At 37.6% G+C, this 12,793-nt stretch overlaps 2 protein-coding genes across 4 annotated transcripts in view; both read left to right on the forward strand.

Moving 5' to 3' along the window:
- Positions 1-5,181, forward strand: part of LOC139101406 (LON peptidase N-terminal domain and RING finger protein 3) — a 32,739-nt gene extending 27,558 nt beyond the window's left edge. The window contains exons 8-12 of one of the 2 annotated variants that reach the window (XM_070654530.1): positions 145-244; positions 323-522; positions 818-1,119; positions 1,225-1,432; positions 1,623-5,181. In XM_070654530.1, coding sequence (XP_070510631.1) covers positions 145-244; positions 323-522; positions 818-1,119; positions 1,225-1,432; positions 1,623-1,985 — 1,173 coding nt within the window. In that variant the 3' untranslated portion in view covers positions 1,986-5,181. Of the gene's footprint in view, positions 1-144; positions 523-817; positions 1,120-1,224; positions 1,433-1,622 lie in introns of both variants that reach the window. The other variant, XM_070654529.1, reaches the window with a different exon arrangement.
- Positions 5,182-5,566: 385 nt separating this feature from the next.
- On the forward strand, positions 5,567-12,785 carry Pygo (pygopus family PHD finger). 2 transcript variants are annotated; one of them, XM_070654531.1, is made up of 5 exons: positions 5,567-5,935; positions 7,073-7,359; positions 7,440-8,462; positions 8,577-8,722; positions 8,795-12,785. In XM_070654531.1, the coding sequence occupies exons 2-5, from the start codon at positions 7,144-7,146 to the stop codon at positions 8,913-8,915; spliced, it is 1,506 nt and encodes a 501-aa protein (XP_070510632.1). In that variant the 5' UTR covers positions 5,567-5,935; positions 7,073-7,143; the 3' UTR covers positions 8,916-12,785. The 2 variants fall into 2 exon arrangements, with proteins under 2 accessions (XP_070510632.1, XP_070510633.1); XM_070654532.1 differs by lacking the exon at positions 5,567-5,935 and adding an exon at positions 6,698-6,877.
- Positions 12,786-12,793: the final 8 nt, after the last annotated feature.

Raw genomic sequence — 12,793 nt, forward strand, 5'->3', positions numbered from 1 at the left:
CTAAATGAGCAGAAGTAAAAATTATTGTGTGATCGCCAATATAGTCATTAATATTAACAACAAACTGTAAAATGAATACTTAATAGTATCTTAAGTTGTATACTATCTTTTATTTTATCATTCGTTTGCTGTGCTACGTTACAGACAATAAATAGAAGGGTTCGGTCCTCCCTCGTATCGCAAATCAACACGAAGCTGCAAGCGAGCTTGGATCGTGTATATCAGGATATAGAAAAATTGAAAAGTAAGTATTATCGCTTGGCGTTGCGAGCATTTTATTTTTTACATTCGTTAAAATGTCTTAAGACGACGTTATTTGCAGGAGTTGAACTAAGACCCGCCGAAATCCTCTTGCCAACTCTTTCCGGCGGTACCGCTGGAGAATTGGATTGTATCTTATGTTGCCGCCTGCTTTGGAAACCTGTCACGACACCCTGTGGTCACACCTATTGCTGGATGTGCCTGGACCGTTGCCTGGATTACTCCTCGGCTTGCCCTTTGTGCGTCACGTCTTTGGCTGACGTAAGAAAACTCCCTACATAAATGTTAATTAATTTAATAGAAATTCTTTGAATAATATTCTGACGCAGCAACCTGATTTAATCATTTAATTAAGTCAAACTATAATTAATTATTTGAATTTTTTTGTAATAAGTTTTTGTTAACTTCAAGAACAGTTATAAAACAATTTAAACGGCGATAAATTAATTTTTATTAAAATATATGCAAAATTAAACTTCTGAAATTATGTAGAGTAGTTTTGATTTCAAAATTACGCGCATAATTATTTTATTAACCAATTATTTTTTGCTTTCAGTATTTAGCCAGTAGCCAAAAGATTGTGACGGATTTTGTAGAAAGAGCGCTTAAAACCATAGCGCCCGCGGAATATACCTCCAGAGCTGTGAGCCATCAGATCGAATTGGTCCAAGGACTGGGTCTTTTGGGTAACGAACAGATCGCTGTCTTCATTTGTACGACAGCTTTTCCCTATGTTGCCTGTCCTCTGTTTGTTTACGAACCCAGATATAGGCTGATGGTCAGAAGATGTGTCGATAGCGGAGTGCGCCAGTTCGGAATTGCTGCATGTCTTAACAAAGAGGCAACGGGCACAAAGAGGTATATTAATTCCACATTAATTTATATGATGGATAACACATGGCGCTCGTGTATTTAAAAGATGTACCAATTAAAAATACTAATAATATTTATTAATTTTTTTAGATATGCGGAGTATGGAACTATCTTAGACATTCGAGATCGAGTATTGCTCAAAGATGGTTGTAGTATTCTCAGTACAGTCGGTGGTAGAAGGTTTAGGGTCCTTTCTGGTGGAGAAAAAGATGGTTACGACACAGCACAAGTGGAATTTCTCAGGGACACTGTCGTACAAGATGATCAATTGTTGAATCTTTTCGAACTTCATGATAAGGTAACAATTGCAAAAATATAAATAAAATAAAATTTGTGAAATAGTTATTTAATTAATAGACAATCAATGTGCGATTAACGTAGTAACAGTTTATAGGAAACAGTTTATAGGAAATATTATGGATATTAATTAAAAACAAATAATTTTTTATCCTAGTTTAATATTTATTCTTATTTTTTTAACATTACAGGTACGAGCGAAAGGTAGAAGATGGTGGGACACGGTGTCGAGCTCTCAGAAAATCGAAATTCAACGGGTATTCGGACGAATGCCAGACACGGAGGAGGACTGGCCGCGTCTACCGGACGGTCCATCGTGGGCATGGTGGCTGCTTGCGATTCTGCCGTTAGGGCCGCAGCTGCAAGTGGGTATCCTGGGCACTACTAGCTTGGAAAAGCGGCTACGAGCCATTGAGAAAACTCTCGATCACATGGAGCAAAGACAATTGACAATCGCAGCTGCTCCTTCCGAGCAAACAACGACATCGTCCAGCATCTGTAGAGATGGAAGAGCAATTACGGAAACAGCGATGTCGGTTATTCAACAATCGTAGAGAGCAAAGTGTCGCGATATTTTAGAAAAAACCGATGTCATTCTGTGGCCTGGAAATAGAATCGCGAACTTTGTATCTCTCTTTTCGCAAAGAGTTTTTATTTGCAAGAAACAGTAATTTAAGTAGTGGAAATTATTTAAAAATCTATAAAATTTATTAAATAATTCTCCAATTTGGCAAGGTTCGAAATACCATTCGATAGACTCAGTGAAGGCATAATATCTGATCTATTTCCACAGACTGAAAGTCTTGAATAATGCATTTATTAAGCCCGTATTTATAATCTTATCACACTCTGATAGAAGACACGATGTATCTCTACAGCCATGTCACAGGAGGGCATTTTTGTTACGTTTACTTTCTAAGCTACTAATTTAGTCGGTCGAATCTTTTCTACGTCAATCTCTTATTTGTTGCTCCCGCAATTTGTGGTTCCTCGATTGATCTTTCGACTCTACTCGACGTACAAAACATCTATAGAACGTATAGAATCTATATAAAACTCCTGGAACGCTTTGTAAGAAATTTGGGTCAATCGATCAGTAAATACACCTATCTATCAATTTCGTTCGGCGGGGAGTTCGAACGGCTCCTTCTCTCTCTTCTTAGATCTAGTAAAGTAAGTTTGAAAGTATTTCTCATCGATTTTGATGATCTTCGAATGTCTCTCTTATTTTTGAGCTGTTCTGTGGCATATCTAAATTTTATCAAAATCGATGAGATACATTTCCAAATAACACAAGTTCCAATCCGAGCGCCTTGCATATCGTGCTCGTTAAATCTTCTGCTGAGCGCCTTATCGACGAAAATTAATAAATCTGCCAAAACTATGAAGTGATAATAATTTTTAGATCTATTTTGAAATAAAATATGATCAATATTTATTTTCACGTAATATATTCTATAATATAATAAATTATTTTATTACAAAGTTAATATTTTAATTTGATACAGTTCTGTAAAGGTAACAAAATTAATTTTATGACACGAGAGAATTACGCTGATCTATAATGAACTTTTGTTATGATTTTGACCGTTGGTGATTGGTAACATATCTAAGAGACCACGTTTTCTCGGTAAGGCGTTTCAATCCTCTTCGCGCTGTCGCAATATGCAAATCTGTTCTTCCAAAACATTATATGAATATTTATTATGTATATCTATATTGTATATGTATACACACATATTTATGTATACACATTCGAACGCGTGTACGTGGCGAGAAGTAAATCACCCTGTTTTAAAAAATTTCAAGATGTACACTATAACGCACAAATAATTATTTTACTACAAATAACGAATAAAAGATAAAAAGAGAGTCGAATATAATACGGACACAATATATCATTAATTAATTTAATTAAAAAATTTCGATTTTAATCGAAAAACTGGAGTTACAAAAGTTCTAAATCATTATTTGTGGTCTGAATGACCAACTTTAATTTCCAAACGCAGGAACAATTATAATAATTTTTATTTTATACATTCAATGTATAAACGCTTTCATCGTTTTTACGTTAAAAGAAGATCTCATAAGTTTCTGGTGGAAAGACACGTATTACTTCTTGTTTTAATAATATTCCATACATGCAAATTAAGGGACTTACTTCCGTTACACGTAGATGCATCGTAACTTCTCGTGCACGAAAATTCGTCAGTGAGCGAGTGCACCAAGTAAAAAGGTTTTATTATCGGAAAGTGCTCGTAATTGTCAGGCGGTCTGTTTTGCGTAATACAAATGCTTGTATTTTATTACGTATACCTCTAATTGAAATAATTATCAATTATTCTATTAGAATAATAGGTAACATTCATCAGTTCTTCAAAAGTATTAAACATAGTGAAAAAAAGAAAAAAAGAGTTAAAGGTGAACTACATAAAAAAATTGTCTAATACTTTGTGTATCAAATAATTATTTATCAAATGTAAATTACTCCTACGAGTAAAATGCCATTGAATAACTCTCGATCAATTTGTGACGTGCATGTCGCAATTGCATACATTCACTGGTGCAATCGCTCTACGAACGTTCTCAACGAGGTTTGCCGGTACAATCACGCGCGAAAGCGCGATTGTAAAAAGAAGTTTGATATCTGTCAAACAGATTTATTCGGAAAAGCGCAAAATATTCTCAAACGAGGACGGAGGATCCTTTACGGTTCTCTGTAACACGGTGGCGAATCGCGGAAACTTTTCCGGATCGGACAAACAATCGCCGTAATGATTTTACATAACAACGGCTGATTCGCATACGCCGCGGCCCAAAATCCCGAAATCTTTTTATACCGCTTAGATTTATTCCGTCGCTCGTAAGATTTGTCGATTATGCTAGCACGTAATAATTTATTCATGCGACTTTTCGTATTGTCGAGACACAACGGCCGCCGGGAAAGCTAAAAAAACATGTCATATCAATCGCGCAATCAAGTATTCTTGGAAAAAGTAGATAGTACGGTTGTTGTTATTTATTATCGCAAGTATTTTTCGTTTTTTTTTTTTTTTTTTTTTGAACGGCTGGATTTTAAATTAATTTTACTAATTATTATTGCATGTAAAATATCGACCAAAAAAGATGTATTTTAAAATTCATATTTTTCAGCTTTATAATTTATATAAAACTCGTGTCATTTCAAAGATTAAAAAAAAAAAAGAAAAAGAATGTTTGAAACGTAAAAAGATAAATTTCTAATTAAACATATGGCATTTAACGAAACGATTGTAATAAACAGAACTCTTGAAAAATTTTATACTCACTCTACACATTTAGTATTATGTACGATTCTAGATTGATAATCTTCATATTTAATCATATAAATTTTGTGATTCTCACAAACAATTATATTTAATACAACGCTAATTGCGAATTATTATTGAATTATTAATTGCTAAGCGAGCAACGCCGATGTGATTGTTACTTATAAATCTCTTTATACGATAATAATAACGACAATCGTTACGAGACATATAATAAGTACGTCCACTTTCGTGAAAGTATGACAGAAGGTTTTTTAATTGATCGACATAAACGCGGTACTCTGTCTCTGCGGCAACTCAATATGAGAAGCATCCTCTATCTAGATTTATATCCTATTCTCTAGACTTTTATGAAATTGTGAATCATGCATTGTGATATTAATATATAGCCTACCTTGTATATTGTTATTGCTACATTACAACTATACGTAATGCCACACGACTTTCCATTTTTACTTCGACATTTCTATATTTATCTTCATCTCTTCATATGAAAAATATTGTAATAAAATATCACAAAGTCAAATTGTCTTGCGTGTCGTTCTATTTTTTTTTGCTTTTTAGCCAGGAAAGTACGAATCTCCAACCACTTTGCTTTTGAATTGAATATAATTTTGGACTTTAGAAAATTGACGATGCTCACCAGGCATAAGCAAAACGAAGTCGAACAGCTGGAGTGGCCATGTGCCGCCGTTGGTAAGCCCGATGTCGGCATCTAGCGGCGCCTCGGACGGCCTCTCAGTTCACGGAGACAACACGAAAGAGTCGGGCGGGCAGACGTGCGGCGGGGAGGGCGACACGCGCAACGCGACAATGGCGACCCGAGCAGGTTCGTGTGTGGTGTGGCGTGTGTGGTGATTATCTTGCTACGTGACCCGGAGCACTTGTGACAGCCAGAGGAGCGCCGAGACTGCGTCCTCCGCGGCCGTGCACGCGCGCCTCGCGAACGCGCGTCCCGCGAACGCGTCCACCGGGAGATGCGTTGCGCGCGAGGAGGCGCCAGCCGGAATCGCAGAGATCGCACGTCCCGCTGGGGCCAGTAGCGCGCGGCAGCAGCCTCCACTGCGACGACAGCAGGCCGAGCGACAGCGACCGAGGGCAAGTGACGCGGATCCGCGGCGCCGGTCTTACTTCGGCGAGGAAAACAGCCGCGCCATGCACGCGAGCGCGGGCTCGCGTTCCTTATAATGCGCCTGGTGAGTATAATCATCGCGGACGCATCCGCGGGGCGGCCGGTTCTGTAAACCGTCTGGTGCATTTGGGTACCAGGGCGCATCTACCTGGGCCATCCGGGCATCGCCGCGCGACGTTCGGCCGCGCGGCGGACGCTCACGTTGCGTCGCGGCCCCCGCGGTCGACTTGCGGGGGCGCCCTGCGAACGGCGCTCTCCGACGGCGAGCGCCCGCGGTCAGGTTAGGTTAGTCCGCGAGAGATCGGCCAGGCGGAGGTTTGTTTTGCTCTCTTTTTCACGTTGCCCGACTCGCGACGGGGGTCCCCGCCGTTCCGTTGCACCGCGGGCTTCTTGTCGAAGACGCGAAGCGTGCCGTGTCGCGGACTCAGCCGCTTCTCTCACTTTCTCTCTTCCTCTCCTGTGCGCGCACATCCGCAGCCTTTCTGCGTACAAGCGTGTGCGTATGTGTATTCGTGATCTTTTTATGTGTGCGTGTCTCTCTTTCTCTGTCCCTCGCGTACCTTCTGTTCCATTCGCGACGTACGAACGCGCGGATCGCTGGCGCGCCACCCGAGGTAACGGTAGTAATTTCGTTATTTATATCGGCGTATGTAAATATAGGCAGTGCGCGATGCACGGATATGCATCGTTCGCTAGGACCCCCGCGTTCGCACGCGTGTGCGTGCGCGCCCGTGCGCGCGCCAGCGTGTTTATAAATGATAAGTCGCGCGCCGCGAGAATAACTTTAATGGGGCGACGGTGCGATAAGGATGCCTCGTTATCGTCCTCCGCAGCCGTATCATCGCGCACGTTGCCAGTTCGATCGGCGACTTGTTAAAAAAATATCTCTCTGTCGATTACGCGCTGATTAAATAAACGCTGAATATAGCTTCTAATCAATTGCCCTGGATAAGTAAAATGTGTATGAATTGTGTATACGCGAAGGCAGGATTTATCTGCGGTTAAAGTAATTTGTTTTATTCAGCTAAGTTGTACAAAACATGATATTTACATTAAGGTTAATGAGCACTCGTCTACTCTCAGTGTTCACAATTATGAGCTAGGAAATAATTCTAGAATTAATTCTAGAATTAATTCAAAGTGGATGCTATATCTCTGTAAGCGGTATCGCGATGTAACATTTTTACTTGTTTCTCAACAGTGGGTTAAAACTAATTACTTGCCACGAAAATCCAGTGGTGCTGGCATGATAAAATAAGGGAAGCGAAGGAAATGAGCCACAATATTGCGGGCATGCCACCCTTCACAAGGATGCCATTGGGGGGTATGGGAATGGGTGTGAATATGGGCCCTAATGCCCCACATCCTGACTCTGCTGCTCACCCCCATCCACCACCACCACCACCAGCTGGTGCCAATCCTAAAAAGAAAAGGCGTACAAATGCAAGCGTTGCTCAACCACCTCCACAGCAGCCTCCATCTGTACAGGTAATTTAACTCGATTTTATTTTTCATGCATTAGCGTTATATAAATTGTTACTCGCATTAACAAAATTTATATTTTACAGGACCTACTACCCCCACCCTTATCTGGGTACGGCGACACCATAGTAGCAAGTAATCCTTTTGATGACACACCGCCGCAAACAACGCAAAGTCCAATGATGCACGGTGCGCCTTCTCATATGCATCCTCATCATCCACATCACATGGGTGGCCCTCCGATGCGAGGTATGAGCCCTTTAACTACGATAGGTGGGATGAGTCCCATGATGCCACATAATATGGGGAATATGAGCCCTATGGGCAATTCACCTATGACAAATCACATGAATCATATGGGATCTATGTCTCCTATGAATCATGCTCCTATCGGAGGCATGAGCCCTATGAATAATATGGGGCCTAATATGCCTCCCGGTCCAATGAACACCATGAATAATCATATGAATATGAGTCATATGGGAAACTCACAATTGAGCGGTCCGCCGATGGGTAGTCCAATGAATAATATGAACAGTGGGCCTATGGGTAGCCCGATGAATAACATGGGCCACAATATGGGCAGCCCTATGGGTGGACCTCTAGGTTCTCCGATGAATATGGGAGGATCTAATCACATGCCTAACGGACCAATGAATATGAACAACATAAATAGCCATATACCGCCCAACAGTCCATTAAATGGACCGTCATTAAACAATGTAAACAGTCCACTAGGACATAACGGATCTCAGCCTCATCCAAATCATATGGGAAACAATCTTAATAACTTAGGAAGACCTATGAACGGACCTATGACTACCATGAGTTCGATGGTGTCGAATAATATGAATATGACCGGGCCAAATCAGATAAATAACATGAATATGGGTGGCCCAGGAATGAGTAGTATGTCTAATATGAATATTAGTCATCACAATCAAATGGGAAGTCATATGGCAGGTCCAATGGGCACAATGTCCAATAATATGGGTGGTGGACCACCTATGGGACATCCTATTAATTCCATGGGAGGCTCTATGCCTCCACACGGGTTTCAAGGTCCGCCGGGAATGGGTCCAAAACCAATGCCAATTTCCGCGGGCAAAGTAAGTTATATTTTTATCAAATATATTGCATTACGAATAATTAATATATTTATCTGTATTTAGCGACGACAAATTATATAAATTTATAATTAATGAAAAATTAAACTCTTACAGATTTATCCTCCAGATCAATCAATGGTATTCAACCCACAAAACCCTAATGCGCCACCGATTTATCCCTGCGGAATTTGTCATAAAGAAGTACACGACAATGATCAAGCAATTCTGTGCGAATCAGGTTGTAATTTTTGGTTTCATAGGTAAGTCGTTATAACAATGATCCCAGCAAGACAATTGTGAAACGTAATACTTTAACGACGAAATTACTTCAGGAGCTGCACAGGATTGTCGGAATACGCTTATCAGTTATTAACGGCAGAGGTCTACGCAGAATGGGTGTGTGATAAGTGTTTGCAATCGAAGAACATACCCCTGGTTAAGTTTAAACCATAACACTTCGTGTCCCGTCGTTCATGCGACGCTCCAGTGACTATTTGTTAGCGTTTATATGTGGTACACGCACATACGCGCGTGCAGTTGTGCACTCGCAACACAGACACACCCTAGCACATGGTATATATTAATGCACGTGCGAAGTCGTGCATTCAATATAAAATTACGCTGTTTGTTAATAACTTAGCTTTAACTTGTTGACATATTAGGATATCATTGTAAGTTGCATTGATGAATATGAAAACAGAGATAACATTCAAATTTTACTTTAGTTTCAAATCTATTTATGACAAATGGATTCATACACAAAATTATGAATTAATATTATTTAATATTAAAATCTTGGCAAATAGTGGAACTAATTGGCATAGACAAATTTTTTACTTAAAAAATTAACGTATAATATTAAATGTCTTAAAAAGAAATTTACGATCTAAAATGTTAAAGGTACTTTAAAAAATATTAAATTTATAAATAGCGTAAAATGTTTAAGATTCGCGAAAAAACTTGGTATTTTTATGATTAATTGCATTTAATTTTAAATTAATACCTACGTATGTTCGGCGTTATTAAAAACAAAACGTAAGACGTATATTAGAGACGAGCCGCGAACAATTTTGCATCGTCTTTGTTTTATCCTACATAAACGTTCCTGATGAACATCATAATAAATGTTATCATCTACGCAATTGATATTTAAATGTTTGTAGTATTCACTTTACGAATTGATTTGTACGAGTACCATTTGTCATGAAAATTTAACAAAATTTGCGATTTTATCGATATTTCTTATCGCCTTTATCATGCAGATGATATATTTATTGTGATACAAATTATACTGATTGATTGAAGATTGACATAAGAGCTTGTCGTAAGTCCTATTTTTATTGTTAAATCTACATGTTTTTATTAAATTTAAGTATATGACTTAATACAATCAGCATGGATGGAGTTAGCTAACTAATTCTATTCAAGAAACGGAATTACACAAACACAAATGCAGTATTGGTACTCCCAGGCTATATACCCACGACAATGCTGCAATTCTTATATTTTTATATGTCATATTTTAGTATAAAACAGGCCATGGTAAACATTTTGCTTCGATATTTTGGATTTATTTTACTATTTTAACTTTTCAGAATCTAACCGAAAGCAAAGAAATTTTTTTATTAAATTAATTTTTTTGTTCCGAACGAATGACGAAAGTAGAATAAAAATATAGCAGAGATTGGTTTGTAAATAAAATAAGTTGTCTTTTATTTTATGAGATTTAATTGCAAATTCGATTGAACGGAATGTTCGCGCACATTTAAAGGCTATTATACGCAATTGATGTAAAAACATGTGTAGCATATATAAACAGATCGAATCATATTTGATAAAATGTATATTGGATAGTTTATCAATCCAAGATAATTTTATCCAATATTTTTATGTTTGTACATTTCGATAAATGAACGTACAATAGACTTTATAATCTGCGTTATTATCAACGCAATCGAACTTGCAACAAGTAAACTGATTGCTAAGTTTTATTTTTATTTCTTTTTTTGCGTTAATTATAATTTGGTTGATTATACTATACTGTTGCCATGGTTTAAACTTTTAATTTAACTGTGCGGTTAAATTAGGATATAAGAGATATATCTCTAAAGTTGTGTAAAAAGATTTCATGGAAATGATTTATTTATGAGGTAATCTGTAATGAGATTGCTCACGCACACAGCAGGAATTTATTTGACTGATAATGACATGCAGATCTTTTCTAACATAATGTTTTTCTAATAACAACTTTATAACTCCTAATAGAAATCCGATAAAATCGGCGTGAGCCTCCAATGGGCAGAGATAAAGTGGAAAACGAAATTGTTAAAAGATGGTCGATCGGTTTTCGAAATTGTGCCGCAGATCTTTTGCTAAACTTTACTTATTTAATCGCAATTTAAATTTGCCATTTATGTGTTTAAAAAAAAAAAAAAGAAGAAAACAATGTATAGCAGATATAGCGAATTTGAGTAATGCACGTCAAGACTGTTGTACGCAAAGTGACATAAAGCATATTGTAGCGTATACGTGGGGGGGTGGATTAATGAAATACTCGGCACAATTATTTCGTTGTTTGGTAGATACATTGAGTGTTTCAGAGCGCCTGTATTCTATCTCTTTACCTAGATAAATGAATATATGTACAACAGACGTCGATTTAACGCATTCGAACCAAATTCGTTATCAAATTTGAGGTATTTCGAGATGAGAGAGCAAAGTAACCGTCTGTCAACTTCGTAAAAGAATCTGTGCACACTTAACAATTTTTCACTAGCTAGTGCAAATTTTCGCATCTGCCAGGTTTACAGTATCGACGATATGAATATTAAAAAGAAAGACTCGAGCGTCGGGAATGAATATTGTCGGAAGATTAACTGTTAAAACGAAAAAAAAAAGGAGGGAAAAAAAAAACTTATTCCGTCGGCAGCTAATACAAAATTATCGTCTACGGATTGTATAGTTTTTTATATGTATATGAAATATTAGCCAGATATATATACATAAATATATATCATTTAATGCCTGTATTAAACGGAGATCTGATTTGATGAGTAGCGGAAATCTTTATTGGAATAATTAGCGTCTACTGTACCTCGATTAGATAAACTCGCTAATTTCACTTTGAACGTGAAGTCGACTAATTTAATTTCGGATCGAGAAATGTGAAATTTTGTACGCCAAGTTTCTCGATCCGAAAATTAAATTACATTTTACTCCGAAATCTCCGTATAATTCACGCCTTAAGCTTGTTTTACTATAATCGTTTTTAACACATATTATATGTGAGTAACATACACAGGATCCTACATAATGCTCATATTTTAGTATTACAACGAATAGGATACCATCTTCACATATCTTCTTTCTATATTTTCTCGCGCGGGTAGGAAGGTCACGCTAAAAATCTGTTAACGTTGCTTTTATTACAAAAGTTAAAAAGAAAAATCCAGGGGATTAAGCGATTCGCAAAGAACTCTCACACGGATAATGTTATCAATGGCCGAAAGCAGTGAAATGTAATCATTTTTCTAGTACAAAAGAAAAAAAAGTAAATGAGCTGTAATTTAAGTGATTAAAGATAATGTTTATCTTTCACAGAATTAAACCGTAAGTGATTATGTTATTTCTAACACAATTGCTGCACGTTCATTCCGCGTTTGTCCATTTCGATCTGCGTCGCGTAACAATTCCTTTTCTTCTTTCCGATAACACTTTTTAATATATATATATATATGTTTCACGACGCCAGCTTAACCCCCTCTTGCAACAAGCTCCCCGGAGCGAAGTGCATTTTCACGTATATCCAATTGTTTGTCTCGTTGCGCTCTTTTTTTCAATCGCAGTTACCTTTGTTCTTGGTACTATTTTTTTTTTTTTTTACGGAGATAGAGGCATCTCGCATGGATATACATTTATGGTCTTTTCTTTTTACAAGCGGTATAATGTAGGCTATCACATATATAAATATCTATTGACTTTATGTACATAAGCCTTTCTATATCTAAGATTTAATATGGTGGGAATCAAGTGAGAGAGTGAAAGAGCGAGAGAGAACGAGAGAGAGACGCGCAAATATTCCGCCGCGATCGCACAGTGTGTGGTTTTATGTAAATAATATATATCACGTTATAAAAAAAAAAGAAAAAAAAGAAAAAAACAAATTCATCGATCTTAATATGTTGAATGTATTTCGCACTAATTCTTGTTCTTATAATGACGTAACATAGCGCAGTCGAGGGTGTCGCATCGCCCACGTGGATCTTTTGCGAAGTGTCGCCGGTATGGCAAAAAAAAAAAAAAAAAAAAAAAAAAGAAAGAAAAGGGAAACT

The sequence above is a fragment of the Cardiocondyla obscurior genome, linkage group LG03 (assembly GCF_019399895.1).
Source record: "Cardiocondyla obscurior isolate alpha-2009 linkage group LG03, Cobs3.1, whole genome shotgun sequence".
NCBI lineage: Eukaryota > Metazoa > Arthropoda > Insecta > Hymenoptera > Formicidae > Cardiocondyla > Cardiocondyla obscurior.